Here is a 27,424-nt window from a genome sequence, read left to right as displayed (position 1 = left end):
AATTTTGTAAAACTAGAGTATTGCATTCAGTTCGGGTCTTTAGAAAGGATTTGAGGGTCCTTGAGAGGGTGCAGAGGAGATTTACCAGAATGGTTCCAGGGATTGGGGGCTGGGGGTAGGGGGGTGGGGGGTGGTGTGGATTAGTTACAAGGTTAAGTTGGAAAGACTGGGGTTGTTCTTCTTGGAGCAAAGGAGACTGAGGGGAGATTTGACAGAGATGGACAACATTATGGCTGGTTTAGGCAAGATGGACAAGGAAAAACTCTTCCCATTAGCTGATTGTACAAGGACGAGGGGTCACAGATTTCAGGTTTTGGGCAAGAGATGTAGGGCTACACAACCTGGTGATGCAATAGGGGGAGGTTCTGGCTGATAGGAGATGGAGGAGCTGTGGGAGATGGAGGATGTTGAAGGGGATAATGATGATGAGGTCCTCAAAGGCGAGGATGCCGGCGATGAGGTCATCGCACTGGCCAGATGAGGCAGGCGCACTCGGGACGCCATCATAGCTTCAAGGTTCATGGAGGATGATGATAGGATGCAGTCAGGACAGTCCTGACATCCTCACCTTGCATCTGTGAATGTTTGACTCCTGTGTGGCTGATGGCAGTGCACATACCCTCAGTGCTCAGGCTTATGTCATGGAGGCGCAGCGGAGGCCCTAATAGTCACTTGATTCCAGGAGGATGATAGCAACATGCAGTGAGGACACTCCATATATTTTCACATAGCCTCTCTGAATGTCTGACTCTTGTCAGGCTGAGAGCATCTCGCTTGCCGTCTGTGATCAGGGTCATGGAGCAGCTGTGAAACTTTAAATGCACCTGATCCTTTGACAGCATTCAGCACCTGTCCCCTTCAGGACCACACCATCACCGGACACAGATGCTGAAGAGATGACAGGTCCAGCCCCACCTCAAAAGGTGCTGAGAGCACACAGAGAGAATGATGGAACTCCATGATGCCTGCCCACGACAGTATGGCAGCAATGACCAGCACCTTGTGACACAGACATCAGTAATGTTTCCAGTGAGTGTGAGGCCGGACCATCACTTTGGTGTGATGGTTGCACAAAGCACAAGGAAGAGGCCCTGGACTGAGACACCTGTCTTTATCTTGTGCAGAAAGGTTTCATATCTGAGTGACACGAACACTGCTGATCAGAACAAGGAGCCATGGGCAGGGAGACATTCTAGGCAGTTTATTGACAATAGTGATCAGTATGTACAAGTGACTAACACTAGTGTTCAGGCAACTACATCTCCTTAGCCTTCCTAACGCTGCCGCTGCGTCTTGGTGCTCCTCTGACTCCACAGTGGAGGTGGAGGCAGCCTGCTGACTGCTACACCCGGTTGTCTGTGATGATATTGGCAGGTGTCCTTTGGAGGGCCGAGACCTGGAGGGCCCTGGCCTGCTTTGGGTATCTGCTGTGGGCTAGGTGCACCCTCCTCGGCCTCTGGAGCTGGAGATGATGGGGTCACAGGAAGAGGGGAATTGGATTGGCTGGACATTCCCGGAGTCACCTGGATGGATGGCCTCTGGGTGGTGAGCTGCTGGCCCTCCTCCTTATGGGTGCCCGACAGCCCCTGGCTGACTCTTTGAGGAGAACGGGACAATGGAGTGACATTGAGGTTTCCCACCCCTCTCTCGAATTTACACTGTTGGAAGCCAACAATGGTGTCAGTGATGGAATTCAGCCCGTGCAGCAGTGCAGGACTGATATCCTAGACCAAGGTCTCCATGGCAGCCACCATCCTGCCAGTGTTGACCTGGGTGCATCAGCATGCCAGCGCTATCACCTCGGACTGAAGGTGGACAGGTTCCTCCATCGTCCCTTGCAACCTGAGGAGTGCACCAGATATCCCTTCCTCATGTTCCCCTGATTGTTTTTGCAGCTCCACCAACTGATTGAGGACCGAGTCCAAAGGTTCATCATCTTTCTTGGACTCAGCTATCCCTTGGCTCCGGCAGTCCTCCGAGTGCTGGCGACCTCTGATGTCCCTGCCTCCACCTGCTGTGGAACAGTTTGTGTGCTGTGCTCACCAGACTGTGATCCCAAGGCTACTCTACGTCTAGGTCCCACCGGGGTGTGCATCACTGTACTGATGGATGTTGTGGGTGAATGCCTTGACTGGTCTTCAACTGTGCTGCCCTCAGGGTCCTCATCTGAGGTGCTCTTGGTGCCGGGTCAGTGTCACAGTTACCTGAGGGCGATGTGTCAGATGTGCCTAGGAGAGAAATTGGAGGTTATTAGTACTTGGCAGCTGTGTTACACATAGAATATTGGACTCAGAGTAGTGTTGAGAGCGATGATCTGGTGCAGGATCCTCACATGGATGCTTGTCACCAACCTTTCCGTCACTGTAGGAATGGTCAATGTCCTCTCTGGCCAGCTTCAACGCTCAACTCTCAAAAAGAGTGAGGGCCTTGACGTTCAGCACTCCACTCCCGGTCTGGGACCTCTCCCATTGATTGTGCGCGATCTTGTCCTGCATAAAGACAGATGGACAGAGTGTGAGCAAGTTGCATCCCAGGCCAAATGACAAGGATGGCAGGCATGCATGTGTGCTGAGTGGAACCATGGATGGGATGAGGAGGTGGTCTGCAGAGGAGATAAGGCCAGATGGAGATGTGAGGGTGTGTGTGAGAGAGTCTGTCAATGGTGCTCACCTGTACCCTCCACCAGCGCAGCGACACATACATAGGTGGGACCTAGATGTAGAGTAGCCATGGGATCACAGTCTGGTGAGCACAGCACACAATCTGTTCCACAGCAGGTGGAGGCAGGGACATCTGAGGTCACCGGGCACTTGAAGGACTGCTGGAGCCAAGGGATCTGCTGAGTCCGAGTCAGATGATGAGCCTCTGGATTTGATCCTCAATCAGTTGTTGGAGCCCATCACCTTTGAAATGGCAGCGAGTGAGATGCCAGTGAAAGTCTGATTGGCTTGTGAGTGGGTGAGTTGAGGCCGATGAGGTGGTTGACTTACCCTGGTGGCATGGATGAAATCATTCATCTTTTTCTCTGCACTGATGGCCGACCTTTTGTGTGCAGCATTGGCACTGACCACCGCTGCCACCACCTCCAAAAGTTGGAGTCGTGAGACTGATGGGCTCCTGCGGCCAGAGCAGGGGTAGAGGACCCTGTGGCCCTCCACCACGTCCAAGAGGTGTCCCAGGGATGCCTCACTGAATCGGGGTCCTGCAATCTTCTTGGCCTTTTGGGGCCATGTCTTGACCAGAGCAGCCCCTGGCTGCAAGCATTGAGAACAGTGCGTGCGGCTACAGTTTAAATATGAAGTCCGGAGTGAGGAAGCAGCGAGGTAAAGGCATGGCGGGCAAATCGGAGGCCGCCCACCAGGGAGACGGCGTGTTTCCCGTGACTGCATAATTCATGAGGCGCGAAGGCGATGACATGACCCGAAAATCCGTCATTGCGACCGGCGGGTAAAATAACGTCTTTCATCCCCACTACTGCAATTAGTGCAATTCGGGGATGATTCCGCCCTCTGACTCTAAAACGATATGTAAGAAATGATTAAATCCAGCAATGTTACAGCAGATTATCTCACAATGAGAGAAAGCAGCCTTGAGGTGGATGCTCAGTTTTGGTTCTTCCCGGTGATGTTGGTTGAGAGCAGAGTGTCAACCAGGACACCGGGAGAACTGCTGGAAATGGTGACAAAAGATCTTTGGTGTCCACCCGAGTCCCCTCCCTTAGTTGATTATTTCAAGGGTTCTATCTTCAACCATGCTCAATAATGAGCTAGAGTTGCAGCCAAGAACCTGAGTACAGGCCTTGAATAAGCAAACTTTTAACTTAAACTATATTTATATTATATCTGAACATATATAAAGTGGATGAATTATTAGTGATTAAAAATATATCTAAATATAGAAATATTGCCATTATTATTAATAAAACATATTTATAAGTGGAAATGCAAAAAAATTTATGTGGTATAAAGGCAAGTGCCTGGAATTGGTTTTTAATATAAGAAATAGGAGCAGTAGGCCATTTGGCCTCTTGAGTCTACTGCACCATTCAATAAGATCTTGGCTGATCACCTCCCTCGACCACACCTCCCTGAGCCATCCTCAAAATCCCTTGGTTCTCTTAATTTCTGCTGAATTTATTCAATAATTGTGTATCCACAGTCCTCTGCGCTTGAGAATTCCTTGAGTTAAGAAGTTCCTCCTCATCTTAGTCCGAAATAGTCAACCCCTTATTCTGAGACTGTGACCCTGTGTTCTAGATTCCCAAGCCAAGTGAAGCATCTTCCCAGCATCTACCCTGTCAAGCCCCTTGAAAGTTTTATGTTTCAATGAGATCATCTGTCATTCTTCTAAACTCCAAGGAATATCAGCCTAGTCTATTCGCTCTCTCCTCATAGAAAAACCCTGTCACCCCAGGAACCAATCCTGTGAACTGTCTGGTACTCCCTTTAAGGCAAGTATAGGCTTCCTTAGATAAAGAGACCAAAACTGTAAACACTACTCATGGTGTGGTCTCACCAAACTCCTATATAATTACAATGCTTGGACAGACCATCAGGATGTAAGCTGAAGCTAGTGCCCAGATGGGCTTTAACTGTGCCAGACATGAGGTTAGTGAATGGGATAGAATACAAAGAGCAAAGAAAAGTACATCACAGGAACAGGCCCTTCAGCCCTCCAAGTCTGCGCCGATCATATTGCTTGTTAAGCTGTGATGGAATAGGACCCAGGCAGGTTTGAGGGCAGTAAATGGGGAAGAAGGCTACAATACAATGTTACGAGGCTCTAATGTGGTGGAGCCACCTCTCTTTACAAACAATAGTTCTTGATCAATATACCTCATTTTAATGCAGGCCACACAGCGCCTCTTAACTATCTAACTCCCAATCCATCTCTACCTTTACTGTTGTACATTTTATATCTCAGATCTATGCAGAGATGACACTAGTTTCTATGTTTGTAACAGATTTTACTCGCAGTGCTTTAAAATGTCTGCTCCATGCTTCAGCTCTGCCTTCCATCTCGTCCTGGAGCTTTGTTTTCTTTTCTCTGAGTTCACACCCAGGCATAACCAATCAAGCACAGTCAGCATCAATAGTAAACAGACTCAAATAATCAAACACAGGACAATTAAATACTACACTTATTTCCCCAGAATCTCCAATTCTGTGCTCGCCTGGCTAGGGAAAGACCCCTCCCAGTCCAGGTTCTTCTATTCCAATTCTAATTATCCTTAAAAGGGAGATTCTTAAAGGTGCCACAGCCACACTCAGAGTGTTCATAAGAGCCTGTGCATAAGTATGGGCCTTCAATAGCCTAACTACAGCAGGTACAAAGCTTAGAATGTGATCAACCAATATCAGGGGCCAGAGTGGGGATGAAGTGATAATTGGGAGGCTGCGTGAAAATAGGTCAGGTTAGTGTGAATTAAGAGTCGACCTAGTGTGGAGTTACGTGGTTACTATTGACCTTGTTGGAGATGAGGAGAGTGGCCTTAGTCAAAAGGAGGGAGTGGGAAGTTGCTGCAAAAATATCTTAGACTCAGGGTGCCAGGTCAGAGTGGATAGTACAGGCCATGCGTGAGATTAGGCCTTCACTGAAATCTATCATGGTCAGGTACAACCAAATCACAAGAACGCATTGTAGAGGCTGTGTACAGAGTTAAAGTGAGAACAGGAAAGGTGAAGGAAACTGGCTGTACAAGTGAGTGGAAATGCGAAGTGGGGATGGGGAGGAGCAGGGGCAGGGGCATTATGTTTGACCTGATTTAATACTTGTTTGATATGATTGTTCCTCGATAGGCATCTGACCAGTTGCACCATGTGGTTAGTACAGAGCATTCAACGTGGCTTTACAACCATACAGCCTTGCTGGTGCAAAAAATGATTGGATATTAGAATTTATTGGTGGTAATATGGAGTTGTGCCCAGGTAAACCTTTTCCGAGTACAGTCAGGGTAATGTTTACGGAATGGTTTTTGTTCACAGCAGGCTTTCCAAATCCAATTTCCCAATTAGATCACGGGCAATAGGGAGTAGCTAGCTTTGCTGGCTATAAGTGTTTGAAGGCCTTTCTTTTTTAGTAAATGAAGAAATCTAGGTGGAGGACTCAGCTCATGGTGTAGAAAGCTAGCAGGACAGAAAAGAGCAAGAATAAAGAATCCAAAAATAATTCTTAGCTGATGCCAAGCTTGGGCTTTAGAAACCTCTAAATTGTAGAAGAGTTCACACTTGTTAGAAGTTTGATTCTTGGGGTGTGAGTGATGTTGACAAGACTACATTTATTGTCTATGACTTGTTGCCTTGAGGGAATTACGTTAGGTCTCTTTCTGTAGCTCTTCTGACAATGGTGCACTGATAGTAATTCTAGGGAGGGAATTCCAAGTATTTGGCCAAGAGGCAATGGTGGAATATGTCCAAGTCAGGAGGAAAACTTGGATGTGACAATTTTCCCAAGTTTTTGCTGTTTTTGTAGAATGAGGGACACTGAGTTAGGCCACTCTGAGCTCACAGCAAGAACTGAATTTGCGTGGGAGGAAGTACAATGCTTCTTAATTTCAATACAATGGCCAAGAAGTTTGTATCACTTTGTTCCAAGCATGCTAAGGAGCAACCAAAGAGAAAAGATTCAGAGGATGAATGAGCAAAACAGATGGGAAAAAGAGAGAAAAAAGGAAATCTGTGATGGATTGAGAGAGGGAGATGGTAGAGTCTGATTTATTGTGCGACAGCATTTTTAAGAAATCCTTCAACCTGTGTGTGTGCATGTGTGAAAAACTGACTAGAAATTTGACAAATGAGAGAATGTGTGTGTGCCAAATATACGCCAAGCAGACAATATCATTTAATAATAGTATAGTGACAATGAACTGTAAGGTTAGCAATTTTCTTTTGAAGCACAAATGAATTAATGGCAGAAGGGAGGGTTTGATCCGGTTCAGGATATCTTTAAGGAATTACAGTGTCACAAATGTCATATCCTACCTTTAAAGGCTTTGCAAGGAAAGGAACAACAATGAATGCAAAGTTGGGATCCTTTCTTGGAACATTCTGCTGTTTCATATCAATAAAACATCACATTCATTTAAATAAAATAACAGAGGCTCATTGGATAGGTGGATTTGATTTTCAAACTGTGCTTAGCGTATTGGAATAGAATACTTAGCAGATTTTGACAGAGCTGTATCTTGGTAAAAATACGTTATTTTATTAATAGCTTTCTCCGTTCTGTATTTTGTTAATTATTATACAGTGCATTATATGAGTGGATGTATCCTCAGTTCCGATTAAAAATCATGTTCTTTGCCCGATATGAAACACAATTAATGTTCCCATTTTAGATTAACAAAAACATACACAAGGTACATTTAGAATGCATAAAAGGGACTGGATTTTACATTCTTAGTCAGGGTGAGGGAGGTGGAAAGCGAGGGCTCCACTTGCTCCTGTCCCGCCATCTCTGTGTGTTCAGTCAAGCATTAGATAGTCCAGAGGTAAGGAGACCAATCACAGGCGTATAGGAAGCTTGCTTCCCGACCACAAACCCTTCCCCTTGCTCCCAGGCGACCTCACAATTATAATCAGGGCCAGTTTCTCATGTCTGCTTTTAGATGCCACAATACAGTCAGCTCTTGTAAATTTGTGTCGATATAAAAAAAGTAATAGCGATGAATTTTTTGTTGCGGCTCCGTTCACAGTGGAATATGAATGACACCTTGTGCGAATTTATAACCTGTGGGTCCTGAGAATCGACACTGCAAGCCGGAACATTGTGTGGCGGGGGTGTAATGACGCCGTCACATTTAGAATTGTAAAGGCTCCCTGCTCTCGGAATCAGTCTTTATTATTCATTATTATTTATTTATTATTCATTCAGGGCACACATGAGATTAAAAAAAAAGGGCATTAAAGATCATGCAGATGCTGCCACCTCCCCCAGCAAAGTCAACCATGGCGCAGCTGGCAGGCGTTTTCTGCCGCTCTTGTGCCGCCTCATATTCGCTGGCGTAAAAGGCTGCCAAAATTTTATGTCCGACACCTCAATAGGGCAGCGGGCAACGAAAAATTGCGAAGGTTTGGGTTGTCGACAAGTTTAATGGTCTCAAAATGGCAGGCGGGCTGCTGATTTCGGCACCCGTGCCACTTCTGAACGATCAGAGACTGGCGTGACGATGCCGGGTCACACCGAATTTATCATCAGCGCTGGGGTGGGTGGGGGTGGGGTGGGTGGGGGTAGTGTGCCCAATTTGGGAATGTGAAATACAGCCCAGTGTCTTGTGATTAGATGCATTCATATTGGCCGCTGCAGGGGTAATGGAACGAATGGCCTCTCTCTGTTATGAATTTATGATTCTAATCGATGGTTCCTATTAGCTTCACACTCCCTGTCAGGCCTCAGCCCAGCTTCATCATCTCTGCGACCAGTTCCACAGGAGATCTGCTGGTCATAATAAATGTCTGGCAGTTAAGGCAGTAACTCAATCGTACGATCCAGGTGACATTTGCAAACGACTCAAGCTTCACTCTGATTATTTATGACACCATCAAAACTGTTCATTTAAATTAATGCTTATTAGCCATTGTCTCCTCCTTGCTGATTTATATTACCACAGACAACATGTAGGATAATTAAATAGTTGTATGTTAAGGTGCGGTTAATGTCCTTGGATTGATCAGTGACTATAATTAGAAATCTCACAGATGCTCTTTATCCTTGCAGTTGAAGGGTATTTCTTGTGTAACACTGTAGAATCTAATAGGGTCTCCGCCATTGGAATCAATTTTAGATCTTCATGGGTTAAATTGTGTTATCTGTTCAGTACATAAACAACTAAAACCATGGTTACTAAATGACCTTGAGCCGCACATTCATGCCAACCCACTATTTTTCTACCCACTTGGAATAATTCACAATACATGAACAGATACGATAAGCCTAGATATGCAACTGATTCTGGTAGACCATCCATTTCAGAAGCCGATGTTAAAAAATAAATGCACCAACATGGGGATGTGATAGCTTATTTAGGAAATACAATGCAGGGTGTGGTGTTGAACCGTACACGCAAGGGGTAAATTCTCACCTGGATTTTTTAACGATCCACATCTAACTTACAATTTACACGTGGACAACAATTTCCAAATGCATAATATCCTGAGTTAATTAGATTTATTTGAGTATTGCTGAAAAAAGAGATATGTTGAAGCTTTTCATCTTGCACTTATCAGGACACTTTGCAAGAAAATCCCAACATAAGGGGATAACAACAACTTTTAAACTGAAGTGCAAGACGAAAAGCTTTGACATGTCTCTATTTTCAGCAATACTCAAGTTCTGTCCTACCAAACAACTAAACTTATTTGGGAGATACAGTACTAATGTTTCAGGTAAACCCTACATCATTGTATTTAGGTGTTAGTTGTGACTCAGTCGGTAGCACTAATTCAGAGGGATGTGGGTACAAGCTCCACTCCAGATATGTGAGCACCTAATCTGGGCTAGCACTCCCAGTACAGCACTGAGGGAATGCTGCACTGTCAGAGGTGCAGTCTTTCAGATGAGAACTCAAATTGAGGCTTGCTGTGTGCCGATTGGCTGTCAGGTTGCCAACAGTGACTATATTTTAAAAGAGTGTCTCATTGGCTGTAAGTGCTTTGGAATGTTATGAAAAGTGTTACATAAATGTGTCTTTGTTTACAAGATAAAATAATAACCTTACATTGGAATGCATGGCTTGTAAAGGAGTCAGTTTATGAATTAGAAGTATGTTACCCTGTTACCTTTAATTGAACAGTATCTAGTAACTAAATGCACAATGCTGACACATCATCGTTTCTTGTTTTTAAGTGTTATACTTCACTGTGTCAGAAGGTGATGTTTCAAAGGTGTGCGTGACAAAGCAATAAATATCTGTCTTTTTATTCATTTGTATACAGATGCATTTTTTGTGAAGCCAGTGTACAGTTTGATGTCACTGCACTTGTCATGTAATGGTATATTGGGTTGGTTGGTATGGCTTTGCCTATTCAAGGAATGTGGGGAAAATGAGAAGTTTTTGTCCAGTCAAATTATCCAGATTTTAGTCAAGTGAAGGAACACTCTAGTTCTTAAGGAGCTAAGGCTGTGCCTAGAAAATTATATGAATTGCTGAAACCCCAGAATAATACCTAGAGCAGCAGAGACCAATGCAATTTGTTATAGTTGTGATGCAGTGACCAAGTTACACGTGATTTAACTAATTGTGCTACAATGTGAAAAAAAATCGCTTTTCAAAAAAATCATTAGGACAGTTACCTTTTCTGAGGCTGAGCTGAAGGGCTCCCTCGTGCAGAAATTAAAAACAAAACACATTCTCTCCATGTGTGAAGATGCTGCCAATATAATGAAATCTCGGAAAATGACTGCACGTCTGTGCTTGTTAAAGAAACAGAAAAGTTAGTCCCAGGGGAGATACCTGTCAGGGCCCAGATTCCTGAGCCCTGTTTGAAGGTGTTGCAAAAGTGTCTTTCTGTGATAAACGACCCACAGCAAAAAAAAGACTGGGAAGAGTTTTGAAGTCATACAACACAGAAGTTGACCATTTGGCCCATCTTGCCTGTGCTGGCTCTTTGAATGAGTTATCCAATTAACCCCACTCCGCTGCTTTTTCTCCATATCCCTGGAAATCATTTTTTTTCTTTTCAAGTACTTAGCCGATTCCCTTTTGAATGTTACTATTGAATCTGCTTTCCCCCCCAAGACTTTCAGATCATAACTTACAGAGTGAAGAGGATTCTCTTCAAATCCTCTGTTTCTTTTGGCAAAGACCTTAAATCTGTGTGAAAAGTCACGTTGGACTCGAAGTGTTAACTCTGATGTTTCTCCTCCACAGATGCTGACAGGGCTGCTGAGATTTTCTAGCATTTTAAATTATTATTTCTTAAATCTGTGCCCTCTGGCTACCAATCCTCACGACAGCAGAAACAGTTTCAATAATAATTAGTCAGCGTATTGCCAAGCACGTGTTATCGACACATTAGTCTGGGTCTGTTTATCTCTCTCTCGTGAAGCCTACTTTAAAGGTGGTATATAAATCCAAGCTGTTGTTGTTGAATGAGTTGGGAATAATTGTTTCTTTTTCCCCCCTTGTTTCCTTAAAAAGGTCCATAAGTACATTAAGCATCGACTCCAGTGGAATTCAACAGGAGAGTGAACGTGGCTATTTGCTGAGTGGTGGGTCATATCTAGAAGCCGCACTTTTGGACAAGGCAGACAATTCTCCTCCGAGAGCTGCTTCTGTTGCCTATTCATTGCCCCAGAAGGGAAAGGTAAGATCCCATTGAGCTTTCCTCGTGACCTCTGTAATGTAAGGAGATAACAGCCAAATATCATAGCAGAGCTGAACCTCTCATGTTTCACTTTCCCCTCCACATTGGTGCTTTGCACATGGTTCCCAGGATCTAAAAAGGAATGGCCTCTTAACTTAGCCTTTACAGAGCGCAGTTGTTCATCGGCCACACAGCAGACTACCTGTCAGGTCGTGTGCAAAATTAACATTTCACACAAGTGTTCAAGAGAGTAGCACAGGGAGATTTCCACCCAATCGACATTTACGTCTGTGTCAGCTGTGCCTCTTGCCTCTGGGTCACAAGTCCCTATCCAGGAACTAAGCAGAAAAATTAATGCTGATACTCCCCAGTGTTGTACTGAGGGAGTGCTGCACTGTTAGAGGTACTGTCTTTCAGGTGAGATGTTAAACTGGGGTCCAGTCTGCCCTCTCAGATAGGCAGAGAAGATCACATGGGGCTATTTTGGAGAAGAGTGGGTGAGTTATCACCTGTGCCCTGGATGATATTTACCCCTTCACCGGCATCACAAGTACAGATTATCCGATCATTATCACATTGCTGTTTGTGGGAGCTTGCTGCGTGCAAATTGGCTGCTGCGTTTCTCACATTACAACAATGGTTTACACTTCAAAAGCACTTCATTGGCTGTAAAGTGCTGTGTGATGTCCTTAGATTGTGGAAGTGCTACATAAATGCAAGTCTTTCTTTCCACCTGAGTGAGTGCAGAACGGGATACATGTTAATTTCTCTCAGAGGTATGAATATTTCTTGGGGTAACCAATTCTATGAACTCACAGATATGAAAAGCGTGGGACTCCAGTGCCAAGGTTGGAAGAGGCTCCAGTCTTTAGTTCCAAAGAGAAAACTGCCCGTGGTTTGATATAATTCGTTAAACATTTTCCTGCCGGTGCTCAAACAACTGGGCCTGAATCTTACCCTCGGTGGGCGCACGCGATTGGCTCCCAACCACGATTTCACGCTGTCGGGCCAATTAACGGCCAACCAGAGCGTGAGTCGCGTGCTGGAAAGTTCAGCGCTGCTGCGGGTGGTGGGGGGGGGGGGGGGGGGGGGGGGGGGGGGTAGTGGGGAGGCGGGGGGGGGGTGGTGGGGAGAGAGTGGGCGGTGACATCACCCCGGGAGCGGGTGAACGCTTCGAGAGAGCTCGCTGCTGGCGGAGGGCTGCCTCGGGGAGCTGCAGACCCCCCCGCAAATAATGTAATAAAGCGGCAAATAAACATCTGCTCGGCACCATCAAGCACCTGAAAGCATTCCTCGTAAAAATGTTGTTCCCCGGACGTCTCTCCTTTTACTTTATTTCCCTAACGGAGATTTCATCCCGCCCTGGGATGAGGTTTCACCAACCATGTAGAGGCCGCCCGGCCAATTTGCCCGCCCGCCAACTGCACAGGCTGGACGGGGCCACCAAATAATCGCGGCCAATTGCGTCGCTAATGGGCTTAGCTGCCCGCTCAGTGGTCAGCGGGCACGCTTCCGGCTGCTCCAGCAGGCGAAATATGGCGTGGGCGCGCGATGATGTCGGGACAGCTCGGGCGATTTTACGCCCGCTTGGGTCAGGCGCGGAGCTGCCCGCTGGACGTAAAATTCTGCCTTTGGAATGGTGGCGGTGAGCAGTGGTTACTGCCCTCACCCCTCAGCAGCCTAATGGTTGTAAGCATTCTACCCCCCCCACCCCACCTCTCAGAAACAGGGGCCGAGCTACATTGTGGGGCGGGGGGGTGGGGGGAGAGACAGAGGAGGTGGAGATCCTCACGGAGGCCGCTCCTTATATTTGGCAGGATCCGGGGGAAATTCCGATGAATCTTGTATGTGACACCCCAATCCATGGACCCCCCAACATTGCCACTGGTTGCGAACTAGCTTCTAGTAACATGTGGCTGCTGTATGGGGATAAAGTTGCAGATGAGTGGAACATTAGTTCCTCATTAAATTGTGCGAACTTGTGCTCACTGGGCTGAGTTTTATAGGCCCTGCACAAGCAGGTTGGGAGACGGGGTCCAGACAATTTGGAGGGGGGCAGCGTGCCCCTCACCTCCCCACCAGCGTGGTGTTTTGGCAGCAGGTGGGGAAGGTGGAGGTAGGCCCTCCTGCCCAAAGGCCAACTGTGCCACCTAAGTGGCCAATTAAGAGCCTCTCCCCTCTGCCACTGGCATTTTACCAGCTGCGGACGGGTCATCCACCACCTGAGGTGACCCCCTGGTGAACCTTGGCGGCCACGCTGTGGCCCCGAGACGGGGAGCCCTCCTAATCGGGTGCTCTTTGACCCATGGAGGGGCCCTTTGGCAGCAATAGCTGCCCATGCCTTCACCAGCCATCACCACCACCTCCCTCACCACTCCTCACTGGGGCCTGCCTGACTGCCCCTGTCGACGCCCAACCCACCTATCCTGCTGTTAAGGTAGAGTCAATCACTGAGTCTTGCAGCTGGTTGCAGTTCCAGCAGTGGCCACCGCTCCTGGTGGCGGTGCTGAGATTGAAGAGCTGCCAGTCCTCTGATTGGACAGCGGCGCTTGGAGGCGGACTCTCATCCTTCATGGGATGGGAGCGCTGATGGCAGCTCATTAGCTGCTAGGTTGTCAGAGATTCCATCCAGTACTCCCCCAAATGGACAATTTGGTGTTGCCCTGACTTTCTGGCCTGTTGTCAGGCCTTTCACTGCGCCAACCAAGTACAGCCCTTTCAGCCAGAGCCCATGCCAAGTTAAAAGGCAAATGCATTCTTCGTGACATCTGAAACCCTAAAGCAATTCTCAGTCTGTCAGAATCCGAGCAGCTTTGTTGCTATGATACAAGTGCTGTCCTTCATGTTGCTGTAGCTTGACTCCTAGTTGTTGAATGACCTTACATCCCAGATCTGATATGCGTTGCCTGAAAGGGTAGTGAAAGCAGATTTGGTTCTAACATTCAAAAGGGAATTGGGTAGATACTCGATAAGAAAACATTTGAAGGGCTCTGGGAATAGAGTGGGGTGGTGATGAAAGGGGTTGGTGCAGTACTAATTGGATAATTCTTTATAAGAGCCAACAAAGGCATGATGGGCAGAGTGGCCTCTTTCTGATGTATATGATTCTATGATATGTTTCCTATTCTCTTTGGCAGCAATATTTGGGACCAGAGTTCGTTAAAGTGGCTGGGGACCCTGCGATGCCTTTAGATTTACCTGGCTCCATTGTGGTGAGCAATCCAGTTTACTGTGTGACCATTTTATGTTTGCAAATTATTTGTACATTGTGCTCATCAACAAGAGTGAATGACAGTCGCTTGGCAGCACTGTTGGTTGAAGTAAAGCACTGCATATCCCAGCTCTGCATCCCGCTTTCAGTTACTCAGGAGACTAGCCTGCAGGCCACGTTCAAAAGCTGTCAGCCTCGACAAATGCCTTGGCACTGACAGCAGTGTTCTTTCCTTCATTATACGTAAATGGCCTGGTACATTCGAGATAACTGTTTAAGTGCATGTGAAACATTGCACTCTGTGATGGATCATTTCTGTACTCTTTCAGCAGAATAGCTTCTGGGTTTACTTAGAGATCTTTCCTGCTCATAGGGGAAACACTTCGCGTTCTCTTGTGGCAATTGATTTTATTTCCTCTGAGCGTGTTGTTTCCCAGGTAGTGACGTACAGCAGGGTATCAATAAGTGTTCCTGGTATGGAAGAGTCTATGACACATTCCAGCCTCCTGGAGTAAAGGGAAAGTCCGGTAGAGCAAAGCTGTCGAATAGGGGACTGCAAACTAATATAGAAGCATTTCAAATCCTTGTGAAAAACAAATTAAAACCCAGAACATAACAATTAATATTCAATGTGATTCTGCGATTGGATAGCACTTGCTGAACAATCCTGATTGTGCTAAGAATTACACTGACAACCAATTTAAGATTATCAGTTGGGGCTCACAATGTGGCTCACTTATGCTTGCTAGAAGCTACACATATTCATACTCAGGGTCCTGCCCTCTGCAGGCAAATGGAACATGTCCAGACATTGGGACTTCTTTGAATTAAACAATAGTTCCCTGGTGTCTTCTCCATGGCAATGCCTCAATCAATCACAGTAGACTTGCACCCTTTTCTCATGCAGTATAAATTGTTGCTCCCTTTGCTCCCTGTATCTGTCCAGATGAGTGCAAGGCAAGAAAACAGTGACAGCATGTCTCTTTTCCCAGCAATAATTAAAAGAACATTCATAATTTAGTGACACCATTAACATTAACATTTTAACACTCTCCTGGTTAATGATGTCAATTTGAATGACAGGAGTAGGAGGTTAGGAGGTAGGAGGTCAAGATCTCCATTTCCCTTCCGCATGCCAAGATATTTTACAATTAGGTTGGAAAACATCCGTGACGTTCTGTGACTCGCTGCATTCTGTCTTGATGTGACCACGGCTATTGTCAGGTGATGACCTTAACCAAGTAATAGCTCCTGTTCTTTACAGAGCAAGAAAGGAAAAGTGCATTTATCCCAACGAGAGCTCAGTGTCATCACACCAAACGGACAGTGTTTGGATGTGAAATGCGATGTGAAGTCTAAGGGCGGTGATGTCTTTGACATGGTTGTGGCTTACACGAACCTTGTGGAGCACTTCTATTTTGGCCTCGCTTATCTGAAAGGTGAGTCTTGCAGCATCATCAAAAGATCCTCTGTCCCATCTTTAGCCAGTTCTGAAACGTTGCCAGCGAGTCTTGTTTAAACCAAGAGTAGGCAATACGGCTGCTTTGTTGTTAGATTTCGAGACAATTCAATCATCCACGTTTTCACGTTTTCCAATATTCAAAAGTTCCCACTGGATTTCAATCGGAAAATTACAAGTTGAATACTTCAATGTGGCGGAGGGGGGGTTGATTTTCAGCAACCCCCCCACTCCCGGGCCAAGTCTGTGTATTTGCAGAGGGCTTTGGGGGTGTGGGGGAGGGGGCACGTAAAATATGTGGTTAACTCAACTTCCCAACCTCCCCTGAGCTCTCTCCCATAATACAGTGGGCCGGTAGGGCAGCAGCCCGCCTGCCTTTAGGCCTATTGAGGTTGATGTGGAGGGGAGGGACGGTGGGGGGGCAGTGTTGGGGGCGGGTAGCTGAGGGTCGACAGGGCAGTTAAGGGTAGTGGAGCTAGTGGGGGTGGGGAGTGTAGTCCGGGGGTTGGGGTGTGGTCAGGTGGTCAAGAGGGTAGTTGGGGAGCACAAGTTAGTTAGGTGGCCGGGGGGTGGGGGGGGGGGTGGATTCGGGGGAATAGTTGGGGGTTCAAGAGAGTGGTTGGGGGGTGTGGGGTTAATTGGGGGGTCAGGGGTAGTTGGGGGGTTAGTGGGTAGTTGAGGGGATCAGGAGGGTAGTCGGTGAGGGGGGCGGGTGGCTGGTGGTGGGATGATAGCCTGATGTTGTTGGGTTGTGGGAGGACTAGTCAGCGGATCCAGTTGGGAGGCAGGTGGAATGTTGTATAGTTACCCAGGAGTTAGGAGTGGTTCTAATTCTTCTATTTTTCCTGGGTAACCATTTTGCTAATTGATTCAGAACCATCCGAAGTCTCGAATTTAAATCAAGAGATTCAGAGGCTTCCAGATGCAGGGCAATCCCTGTGCAGTCCTTGCGTGGGGACTTTGGAGGGGTACCCCAGCGCAGCTTCCGCGGCTATTTCCCGGGTGTGACTGCCCGGAGAATGGAAGATCCGGGCCAATGCCTTCCTTCTCGGGGCTGCTTGTAGTCCCAGCAGCGGCCACTACTGGGTTCTGGTGCTGCTGTGCTCATTCAGCTGCCAGGCAATCAGATTGGCTGGCGGCTCTCGAGGGCAGGACATTGTTCTCCTGAGGGGCAGAAGTCCCACAATTATCTAATTAAAGCTGCCCCCACCCCCCTCAAACCAGCGTATTATTGCTGCAGGGCAGCTTTTTTTAAAGCTGGTCAGCTCACGACTGACATTTCAACTGGGGGCAGGAGCAGTATGCCCTACCCGCCCCCTGTAAAATTTAACCCCATAACAATGTTAGAAATACCACCTAAAAGAGGCCATTTTGCCCTTTGAACTTGCCACACCACTCAGCAAGATCTTCTACCTCAACTGCACCTTCCCACATTATGTCCATAGCCCTCAATACACTTAGTAGCCAATAAATTGATCAACCTCTCACCCGTGGCTCCTGGATTAGAGAATTCCAAAGGCTCGCAACTCTCCGAGCGAAGAGGTTTCTCCTCGAGTGGCGGACCCTCAGAAACTTTCACCTTGTGTTCTAGATTCCCCAGCCAGGAGAAACACTTCCTTGGTATTTATCCTGTCAAGCCCGCTTCCTTGAAGAGATCGGGAGAGGGAAGCCCCCCCCCAGTCGCCTGATCTATCGGGGCCTCAACCGAGTTTCTGACCATCCTGGTGGACTCCTGCAAAATTCCTGGTGGACTGTGCTGTAATGGATGCAGAATCTCATCCCCACACCCCACCCCCCCACCCAACCCAGCCCCCTGCCCACACACCACCCCCTCTGATCTGTACAGGTTAAAATGAGGCCCAGATTTTCTCTGCACTAAAGGACTTGATGTCCTCAGGTGAGAAAGGAAAATTTGCAGAGAAGTTTGGGTAGTTGGTCTGGGATGCAGCTTCTTATAATGAAAAGCTACTTACATGAGGGAGAGGATCTTACAGGGGTCATGGACACAAAGCAGGGCAGCGGGACTAAGCATGGCTGCTCTTTCAAAGAACCAGCACAGATGTGATGGGCTGAATGGCCTCCTGTGCTGTAGGTTTCTATGAATTCATAATCTATTCCTTTTCAAGTGCAGCAATGCTTGGATACAACTAACGTTCACAGTGACAGTTCAGTCTTTAGCATCCCCCTCCCTTTCACTTCACATTAGAGAGCTTAGCGTTCAAGATCTGCTGAGAGAAGAGAGCTAGAACAGGCAGCAGTCAATATTAATAATAAAGCCACAGCCTTATGACCTCTGTCTCTGCTTTCTCATTGAAGGATATAACCGATAAGTGAAAGAGCAGGGGCATTTTTGTGTGCATTATGATAGATTATTCACTTACCATCATTTGGGGGCTTTACCTTTCCTTAATTATTTTTTCAATCATCATCAAGCAAACACAGTGTTTGGTGAATATCGCGGGGGTGAAATTAGGGAGCTTTACTCAATGAAGAAACAAGACCCAATTTGTCAAAGTAAATTAAGGTTTAACAAAGTGCAAGCATCCAACAGTCGCTCTCGCAAGAAAGATAACAGGGCTCCTGGCAGCAGGTGGGCCGATTGGAGAATGTGCCCAAACCACCAGGCTAATAATGTGGAAATAAATTAACTGAATGTCTTCGCTCATCCTAGAGGACAATCGTGACTCAAAGTAATTTTAAAAGCCCCAAACATTTTTACTGAGACTGTCTCAAGCAGGGTTTCTGTAGCAATGGTCTGGAGACGATCGAATACTCTGGTGTGAGTCCGATTAGAAAATTAAATTTCATGGCTGGCAGGGGACATCTGGTGGAAATTGTGATAGCAAAACCTGGCCTATCACGTCCTCCAGATGCTACGCTAGAAGTCTCCCCTCCGTGGTTTCGAGCTAATTAGAAGTGCAGGCCTTTTGCAGGTAGGGTGGCAAGGTCAGTCATGAATTGTCAGAACGCGGGTGAAGATGATCAGATTCCAAAATCATTTCGCAATGTTTATTTACACACAAGGGTGCCGCATTTTATGGCCCCACTGAGGCGGGGGCGAGGCCGTAAAATGCGGCAAGCTGTTCAAAAGCCCATTGACTTCGGTGGGACCAGAAAATCCCACCGGCATAAAATGATCTTTTCGGGAGTACTTCATAAATCTGAATCATACACCGGTCTTCCGAACTTTCTTTTCAGCTCTTTCTCATTGACTCCTGATGACGGTGGCTTTTTTTTAATTCCTTCATGGGATGGGAGCATCACTGGCAAGTCTAGCATTTATTGCCCATCCCCAATTGCCCTTGAGAAGGTGGTGGTGAGCCGCCATCTCGAGCCGCTGCTGTCCATGTGGTGTAGGTACACCCACAGTGCTGTTAGGGAGAGAGTTCCAGGATTTTGACCCAACGATGGTGAAGGAACGGTGATATATTTCCAAGTCAGGATGGTGTGTGGCTTGGAGGGCGAACTTGCAGGTGGCGGTGTTCCCATGCATCTGCTGCCCTTGTCCTCCTGGGGTGATAGAGAGTGCGGGTTTGGAAAAGGTGCTGTAGAAGGGGCTTTGGTGAGTTTCTGCAGTGCCGCTTGTAGATGGTACTCACTGCTGCCACTGTGTGTCGGTGGTGGAGGGAGTGAATGTTGAAGGTATTGGATGGGGTGACTATCAAGCGGACTGCTTAGATGGTGTTGAGCTTGAGTGTTGTTAGATCTGCAGCCATCTTGTCAAGTGGAGAGTTTTCCACCACACCCCTGACTTGTGCCTTGTAGATGGTGGACAGACTTTAGGGAGTCAAGAGGTGAGTTACGTGCCATAGAATTCCCAGCCTCTGGCCTACTCACGGCTCATGCTGACGGCATTTTGTTCAGAAGGTGGAACAAGATACCTGGTGCCTCACTCTGCCCCCCATTCTTCATATATGCACCATAAACACTGAATGTTGGCAGAAGAGCCAGGAGGAACTGGCAGCAATCCTGTCCCTCGCCTGATGTCCACAAGTGCAACTTGTGTTTTTATATTTTTGCCTTGACTGAATTCAATTTCACAACCTGCCATGATTTGAATTTATAAGCTCTGGGTTACTGTATTCCAGAAGCATAACCAATAAGGTACCACATACACAACACGAGTAAGTGTTTCAGCTTTGGGTGCTGAAAATTGTTTGAGTTTTGAGAAGTGCTTTTTCCCCCTCAAGTTTTATAATAAGACCATAAGACGTAGGAGCAGAAGTAGGCCATTCGGCCCATCGACTCTGATTCGCTATTCAATGAGATCATGGCTGATCTGATAATCCTCAACTCCACTTTCCTGACTTTTCCCCATAACCTTTGATTTCCTTACTGATGAAAAATCTGTCTATCTCAGCCTTGAATATACTTAACGACCCAGCCTCTACAGCCCTCTGTGGTAAAGAATTCCACAAATTCACTACTGTCTGAGAGAAGAAATTCTTCTCATCTCTGTCTTATATGGGCGCCCCCTCATTCTGAGATTATGCCCTCTGGCCCTAGACTCTCCCACAAGGGGAAACAGCCTCTCAGCATCTACCCTGCAAAGCCCCCTAAGCATCTTATATGTTTCAATAAGGTCGCCTTTCATTCTTCTAAACTCCAGGCCCAACCTACTCAACCTCTCCTCAAAAGAAAATCCCTCCAGACCCAGGATCAACCTAGTGAACCAAAACTGTTCACAGTATCCTGGGTGTGGTCTAACTAGTGCTTTGTATAATTTTAGCAAGATTTCCTTATTTTTATTCACCATTCCCTTTGAAATAAAGGCTAACATTCCATTTGCCTTCCCTGTTACCTACTGAACTTGCGTGTTAGCTTTTTGGGATTCATGCACGAGGACTCCCAAATCCCTCTGTGCCGCAGCTTTCTTCAGCCTTTCTCCATTTAAATAATATTCAGCTCCTCTATTCTTCCTCCCAAAGTGCAAAGCCTCACATTTTCCCACATTATATTCCATCTGCCAAGTTTTTTTTCCCACTCACTTAACTTGTCTAAATCCCTCCGTAGACTCTTTGTGTCATCCTCACCACTTGCCTTCCCACCTATTTTTGTGTCATCCGCAAACTTGGCGATAGTACATTCACTGCCCACATCCAATTCATTAATATATATTGTAAATTGTGGCCCCAGCACTGATCCCTGTGGCACTCTACTAGTTACAGGTTGCCATCCTGAAAATGTCCCCCTTATCCCAACTGTCTGTCTTCTAGTACTTAGCTAATCCCCTGTCTATGCTAATATACCACCTCCAACACCATGGGCTCTTATCTTTCTAAGTAGCCTTATGTGCGGTACCTTATCGAACGCTTTTTGGAAATCCAAATACATTACATCTACTGGTCCCCCTTTATCTATCCTGCTTGTTATCTCCTCAGTGAATTCTAATACATTTGTCAGGTTTGATTTCCCCTTCATGAAGCCAGACTCATTTGCATATCGGCGAATGTAAAACCTGCCATGAACCAGCACAAACAGAGAGCATTTGAGAATGTTTTTGTTTGCATTAAAGAATATTCCTTGATACAAGTGTTAACCTGATGCTCTTTAGTAAATAAATAAATAAAGGTTATTGCACAAGCTAGGAGCTCACAGTATTGGGGTAATGTATTAATTTGGATTGAGGGTTGGCTAACACACAGAAGACAGAGTCGGGATTAATGGATCTTTTTCAGGTTGGAGAGACATAACTAGTGGAATGCCACAAGGATCAGTCCTAGGGTAATAAGAATAATAATAATCTTGAGTTATCAAAAACGGCTAAACAAGTTAGGCCTTTATTCATTAGAGTTTAGAAGAATGAGGGGTGATCTTATTGAAATGTACAAGATTCTGAGGGGCCTTGACAGGGTAGACGTTGAGAAGATATTTCCTCTAATAGGGGAATCTTGAACTAGGGGACATAGTTACAGAACAAGGGGACACTCATTTAAAACTGAGATGTGAAGGAATTTCTTCTCTCAGAAGGGTAAATGTCTGGAATTCTCTACTCCAGAGAGTTGTGGAGTCTAGATCACTGAAAGTATTTAAAGAGGAGGTAGATTGTTTATTGAAATATCGGGGATATGAGGGCTATGAGGAGCTGGCACAAAAGAGGAGTTGAGACCTGGGGCAGATCAGCCATGATCTTATTGAATGGTGGCGTAGGCTTGAGGGGCTGAATGGTCTACTCCTGCTCTTATTTCTTATGTTCTTATTAATATAGCTGAAATTAGATTTATCACAAAATATAAGCATATTTTGTCAGTGTCCGGTCCACCATCTGTGATTAAGCTAATTTTAAAAACTGAAAATGATTTTGTAAGAAATATGCAGAAGGATTTACCAGCTTCATTGCTGTACATTTGTTCATTCCTTTGCATTTTTTGTGAAACCTCATCCACAGATGAGATGTGGTCTCGACCATTGATTTAAAAAAATAAAAATTTTTAATCCTCATTTTTAACAGAGTCACATGAACAGGGTCACGTTTTCCTTAGTTTTCCAGTTTTTATTTTTTGTGTCGAAAGTTCTCAGCTCCCTGAGGCAGCTCTGTGCCTTCAGGGAGCTTTCTGTGAACCCACCCCTGCACATGTGCAGACTTCTGTGCTCGCCCTCCCTGCCACTCCCCCCTTCCCCCTCCCCCCTCCCCTTACCCCCCTCCCCTTCCCCACCACTCCCTCCCTCCCTCCCCTTCCCACCTCCCCTCCCCTCCCCTTCCCCTCTCCACTCTCCCCCTCTCCCCCCATCCAGGCAGCGCCGAGCGTTTCAGCGCATGATTCACGCCGGCTGACTGTTAATTGGCCAGCCAGCGTGAAATCGTGGTCAGGGCCCAATCGCGGGCGGCGGTCAGTTTCGTGGCCATTCCCAGACACGCCCACCGTGCCTACCAGACGAGGTAAAAACCCGGCCCTATGTGCTCAAGTCCTGGAGTGAGATATGAACACACAACCTTCTAATTCTGAGGCCACAGTGCAACCAAATCAGCCACGCTGAGATGAGAAGGAACTGACTAGGAACACGAACCCTAGCTGGTTTTTCCCTTGGTCTCTACAGCCTGACTGCTGCCTGTCTTAGATCAACTAATTACACATAGGCTATCAACTAAACTCGCCGGGCAGAATTTTGCCATCGGCGAGCAGAGGGTGGGCAGGGGGCGGGGCCCAGTCACCGACACGTAAAATGACATGGGATGACATCAGGCGGAACCCCCGATGTCACCGTGCCCAAGTTTAATTTTCAGGAAGGTGAGGGTGCAGCAAAATCAGCTGCGTGCCCGCCGACCCATCTATGGCCAATTGAAGCCATTGACGGGATAAATTAGCCAATTAAAGGACCTGCCTGTCCAACCTTAAGGTTGGTAGGTTGGCCAAGAGACCCGGCGGCAACTGGAGAAAACATGAAACCTCATCCACCGGCGGGATGAGGTTTCGTGCAGGGTTGCAAAAACGTTAATAAAGTTATAATGTAAATTATGAACATGTCCCATCTCATATTGTCGCATGAGGGGGACATGTTAGGGAATTTTCTTTTTCTACTTTTAATATTTTTAAAACTGTCACCGATCTCCCTGAGGCGGCACTTAGCCTCAGGGAGATGTGCGCTCTTTCGTGTGCATAGCGCTTCTCGCCGGATGTCACGCCGGGCAGGCCTCAGGTGGGTATCGGCTCCCCGCCGGCCAGGCAGAAAATTTTGCCCAGTGTGTTTGGCTCAGTACCACACTAGGTGCTGCACTTAAGCTTTGTGCCACTAGAAGTACTCCATACTGTTTTCCCTGTTAACTTATTTCTATACTGTTTACCTTTTTATCTACTTAATTATCAGATTTTTCATGCCCTCTGTCAGTCTCTCTCTTTTCTACCTCTTGCTTATCATATCTGATTGCACTTGCTCTTTCCATCTCTCTCATTCATGCTATCTATCTGATCCCTTTATTTTCCTCTTTCTCTATCTCTCTTACACCATCTGCCTGTCTTCCTATGTATCTCAAACCCTGGTGAAAATTATTGTTTAGCCCAAGAATTAAGATAGAAAGATCCGTAAGCTGGGTTTGATTAAGCTTACTCCTATCAGCCATTGCAACACAACTTGCATTGCCACCTGTTTGGCTCTAACCTGTGGGGTGTTGCCCCTTCCTTTTATTTTGCAGATAAGGAATTCTTTTTTCTTGACCATTTTACCAAGCTGTACAAGGTGGCACCTAGTGGGTGGAAGGATCAGCCCAAAAAGAAACCGGCAATTGTCAACTTCACACTGTTCCTGAGAATAAAGTTCTTCGTTGAGAACTTCAGTTTAATTCAGTAAGTAACAGCTTGAACTTTTGTTCCATCTCTCTCATTCATGCTATCATGGCTGCCTTTCCTTCCTCCTTGCTGGCAATTTTTCACTCACTGAAAACCCCGGTCAGGATATCTAGGATACAGAATGCATTTCATTCCATACCAAGGATGTTCTTCGCCTTCTCTAGGCTCACTAGATTGATTCCAGAGATGCGGGGCCTGTCTTATGAGGAGAGATTGAGCAGTTTAGGCCTATACACACTAGAGTTTAGAAGGATGAGAGGAGATCGAATTGAGGTATATAAGATGACAAAGTAGACGTGGAGCAGATGTTTCCCCTTGTGGGGCATTCTAGAATGAGAGGCCAAAGTCTTAGGCTAAGGTAAATTTAAATCAGAGATGAGGAGGAATTACTTTTCTCAAAGGGTGGTGAATCTGTGGAATTCACTACCTCAGAGTGCAGTGGATGCCGGGACGCTGAATAAATTTAAGGAGGAGATAGACAGATTTTTAATTGGTAACGGATTGAAAGGTTATGGGCAGAGGGCAGGAAATTGGAGTTGAGGCCGAAATGAGATCTGCAATGATGGTATTGAATGGCGGGGCAGGCTCGAGGGGCTGAATTGCCTACTCCTGCTCCTAGTTCTTATGTTCTTATGTTCTTGAGCCACAAAGCTCGACCATTCCATGGACCGCAAATGTCAGGGGTGATCTTGTATGTTTGCGCCATGAGTAACATACCTGTGGCCTTGATGTTTTGTCCATTTTAACCTAAGCATCCAAGTTTCTAAAAGTCATGGCTGAGGGGAAAGAGCTTTGTGCCTGGCTGGGATTTTGTAAATTGATCACATTTGACTTAAAGCAGAAGCCCCCAGAAGATGAAACTGTGTTAAAGGTTCTGCCTGATTCTCTAGGATAAGCCTTATACCTCCAGGGGATTCCTGCAGGTTGTCACCTGCATTTGAACCTCTGAACAGATGCTCTTCATGGAGATTTATCCCAGCAGTGCATGCGTTCCTTGGGGAGAGGGCTATTGATGACATAATTAAATTAGAGAATTGAAACTTAAATCTTTTAAAGCTTAAGCAGTTGATGATGCTATTCAAATATCTCCAAACCAAAATTAGATCACGCTCCCGAAATCACTCCCTTGTGCCTGCAATTGGTATTATATACTGATTTGATTTCACAGCTGGGAGATGGGGTTGTACAGTTGGAACAGTTTTTCTGCTTATTCTGTGTGACCTATTGATGCACAATCACGTTCACACATATTTAAGGGGAAGTTGGTCTAAATGTATCAGTGAGAAAGGAATAGAAGGCTGTGCTGATAGTGTTAGATGGAGAGATGGGTGAGGGGAAGCTCATGGGGCACGTAGACCTCAGGTGTGAAGTGGGAAGTTTGTAGGGAGAGGAACATTCCCGTTCCTCTTGGCCCACAAGCAGTGCTGGAGAGGCACTTACCTTTTGGATCCAGCCCTTCTAGCCGCGCTTGCAGAGAGAATGTTCCCTTTTGTGCGAAAGTGCTTAACAAGAGGCCATTAATATAAGATAGCCACTAAGAAATCCAATGGGGAATTCAGAAGAAACTCCTTTACTCAAAGGGTGGTGGGAATGCAGAATGCATGACCACAGGGAGTGGTTGAAACAAATAGTACAGATGCACTTGAGGGGAAGCTAGACAAGCATATGAGGGAGTAGAGATTAGAGGGTTACGATGGTAAATTTAGATGAGAAAAGATGGGAGGAGGCTTGAGTGGAGCATAAACACCGGCATGGACAGATTGGGCTGAATGGCCTGTTTCTGTGCCGTCTATGCTATGTAATCTGATGTAAAATTTTAGCTGTTGGGTTTCTTGAGCCCAAGGAAATGTGGCCCAAAGTCTTTGAAAGTAAAACTGGGGTTAAAGTTGGAGATGTCTCCTATAAATATTTAAATGATGGGCCTGCTTCTGGACAGAAGGCTAGCAGCTCACCCCCCCTACTGCCCCCCTTCCCCACCCATCCCCAGCATCTCTGTTAAAACCAGAAGTGGGTGTTTTGGAGATGAAATGGATTCCCACTTCTCAATTTTTGAACCCCCATACACCAGCCACTCTATCTCACCAGCTCTGGGGTGTTAAAATTACCTCTGATTTACATGCAGACAGCTGGTCACAGATTCTGCGTTAAGTGTATTGATGTTATTGACTCGTGTGGAAGAAAAATAGCCCTTAATACCCTGGATGTTCAGACTGCAGCCCATGGGTTATTATGGCCTGTGATCCTTGATGATCCAATACTGGAAGGTCGATTTGCATTTAAGATTTTTATTTACAGCTTTCGTCCTGTTTGAATCATGTGTATCTCGAGATTTAGAAAGGCATGTGCTCAGAGCAATATTGCCTCATTGGAAAAATCCTAAACCAGGCTTCCGAAATCTTGCATTTGACTTTCATGGGAGCATGAATTTAAGATTTACATATTTCCCCCACCCCACACATCGCTGAGGCTTTATGGAACACACTCACTATTGAAGTCCAGGGAGATAAAGTTTAGATGCCCTGCTTTAAGCTTTTGATCAGTAACAGTGTAATGCCCATTCCTGGCTTATGAGCCTTATAAATACAAAGAAGGAGGCCATTTGACCCATTGAGTCCATGCCGGCTTTCTGTAGAGTGATCCAATCAGTCCCATTCCCCCACCCTTAGCCTGGCAAGTTTATTTCCCACATGTGCCTCTCCGATTTCCTTTTGAAATCTTCAATTGTCTCCACCACCACCTGCCTCATAGGCAGCGAGTTCCAGGTCATTAGCACTCATTGTGTAAGAAAAGTTCCTCCTCACATCCCCCCTCAATCTCTTGCCCTAAACGTTAAATCTGTGTCTCCTGGTCATTGTATCAGCTAATGGGAACAGTTTTTCTTTGTCTACCTTATCAAAACCTGTCATAATCCTGTACACCTCTATCAAATTTCCCCTCAACCTTCTTTGCTCCAAGGGAACAACCTCAGCTTCTCCAACCTAATCTTGTAACTAAAATCCCTCATCCCAGGATCAATGCCCACGAAACTTGGTATATATTACACCCTTCTCCAGTCTCAGGGGCCGCAGTTTGAAAAGTAACAAGGTAGTACATTCCTTTCCATTAAACAATAGAAAATACTGTAAATAGTTGGTACTCAGTGGCATTCTGGAGTCGCCTACAACAT

General features: G+C 46.2%; 1 protein-coding gene across 1 annotated transcript in view; it reads left to right on the top strand.

The window, feature by feature from the left end:
- LOC121270873 (tyrosine-protein phosphatase non-receptor type 13-like) overlaps positions 1-27,424 on the top strand; it is a 273,076-nt gene that overhangs the window by 140,548 nt on the left and 105,104 nt on the right. The window contains exons 8-11 of the mRNA XM_041176429.1: positions 11,138-11,303; positions 14,441-14,515; positions 15,779-15,953; positions 24,105-24,255. Of these exons, the coding sequence (XP_041032363.1) occupies positions 11,138-11,303; positions 14,441-14,515; positions 15,779-15,953; positions 24,105-24,255 (567 nt within the window). The remainder of the gene's footprint in view (positions 1-11,137; positions 11,304-14,440; positions 14,516-15,778; positions 15,954-24,104; positions 24,256-27,424) is intronic.

The sequence above is a fragment of the Carcharodon carcharias genome, chromosome 28 (assembly GCF_017639515.1).
Source record: "Carcharodon carcharias isolate sCarCar2 chromosome 28, sCarCar2.pri, whole genome shotgun sequence".
NCBI lineage: Eukaryota > Metazoa > Chordata > Chondrichthyes > Lamniformes > Lamnidae > Carcharodon > Carcharodon carcharias.
Note: the sequence above shows the minus strand (reverse complement) of the source record. Positions and strands in the feature narration are given on the sequence as shown.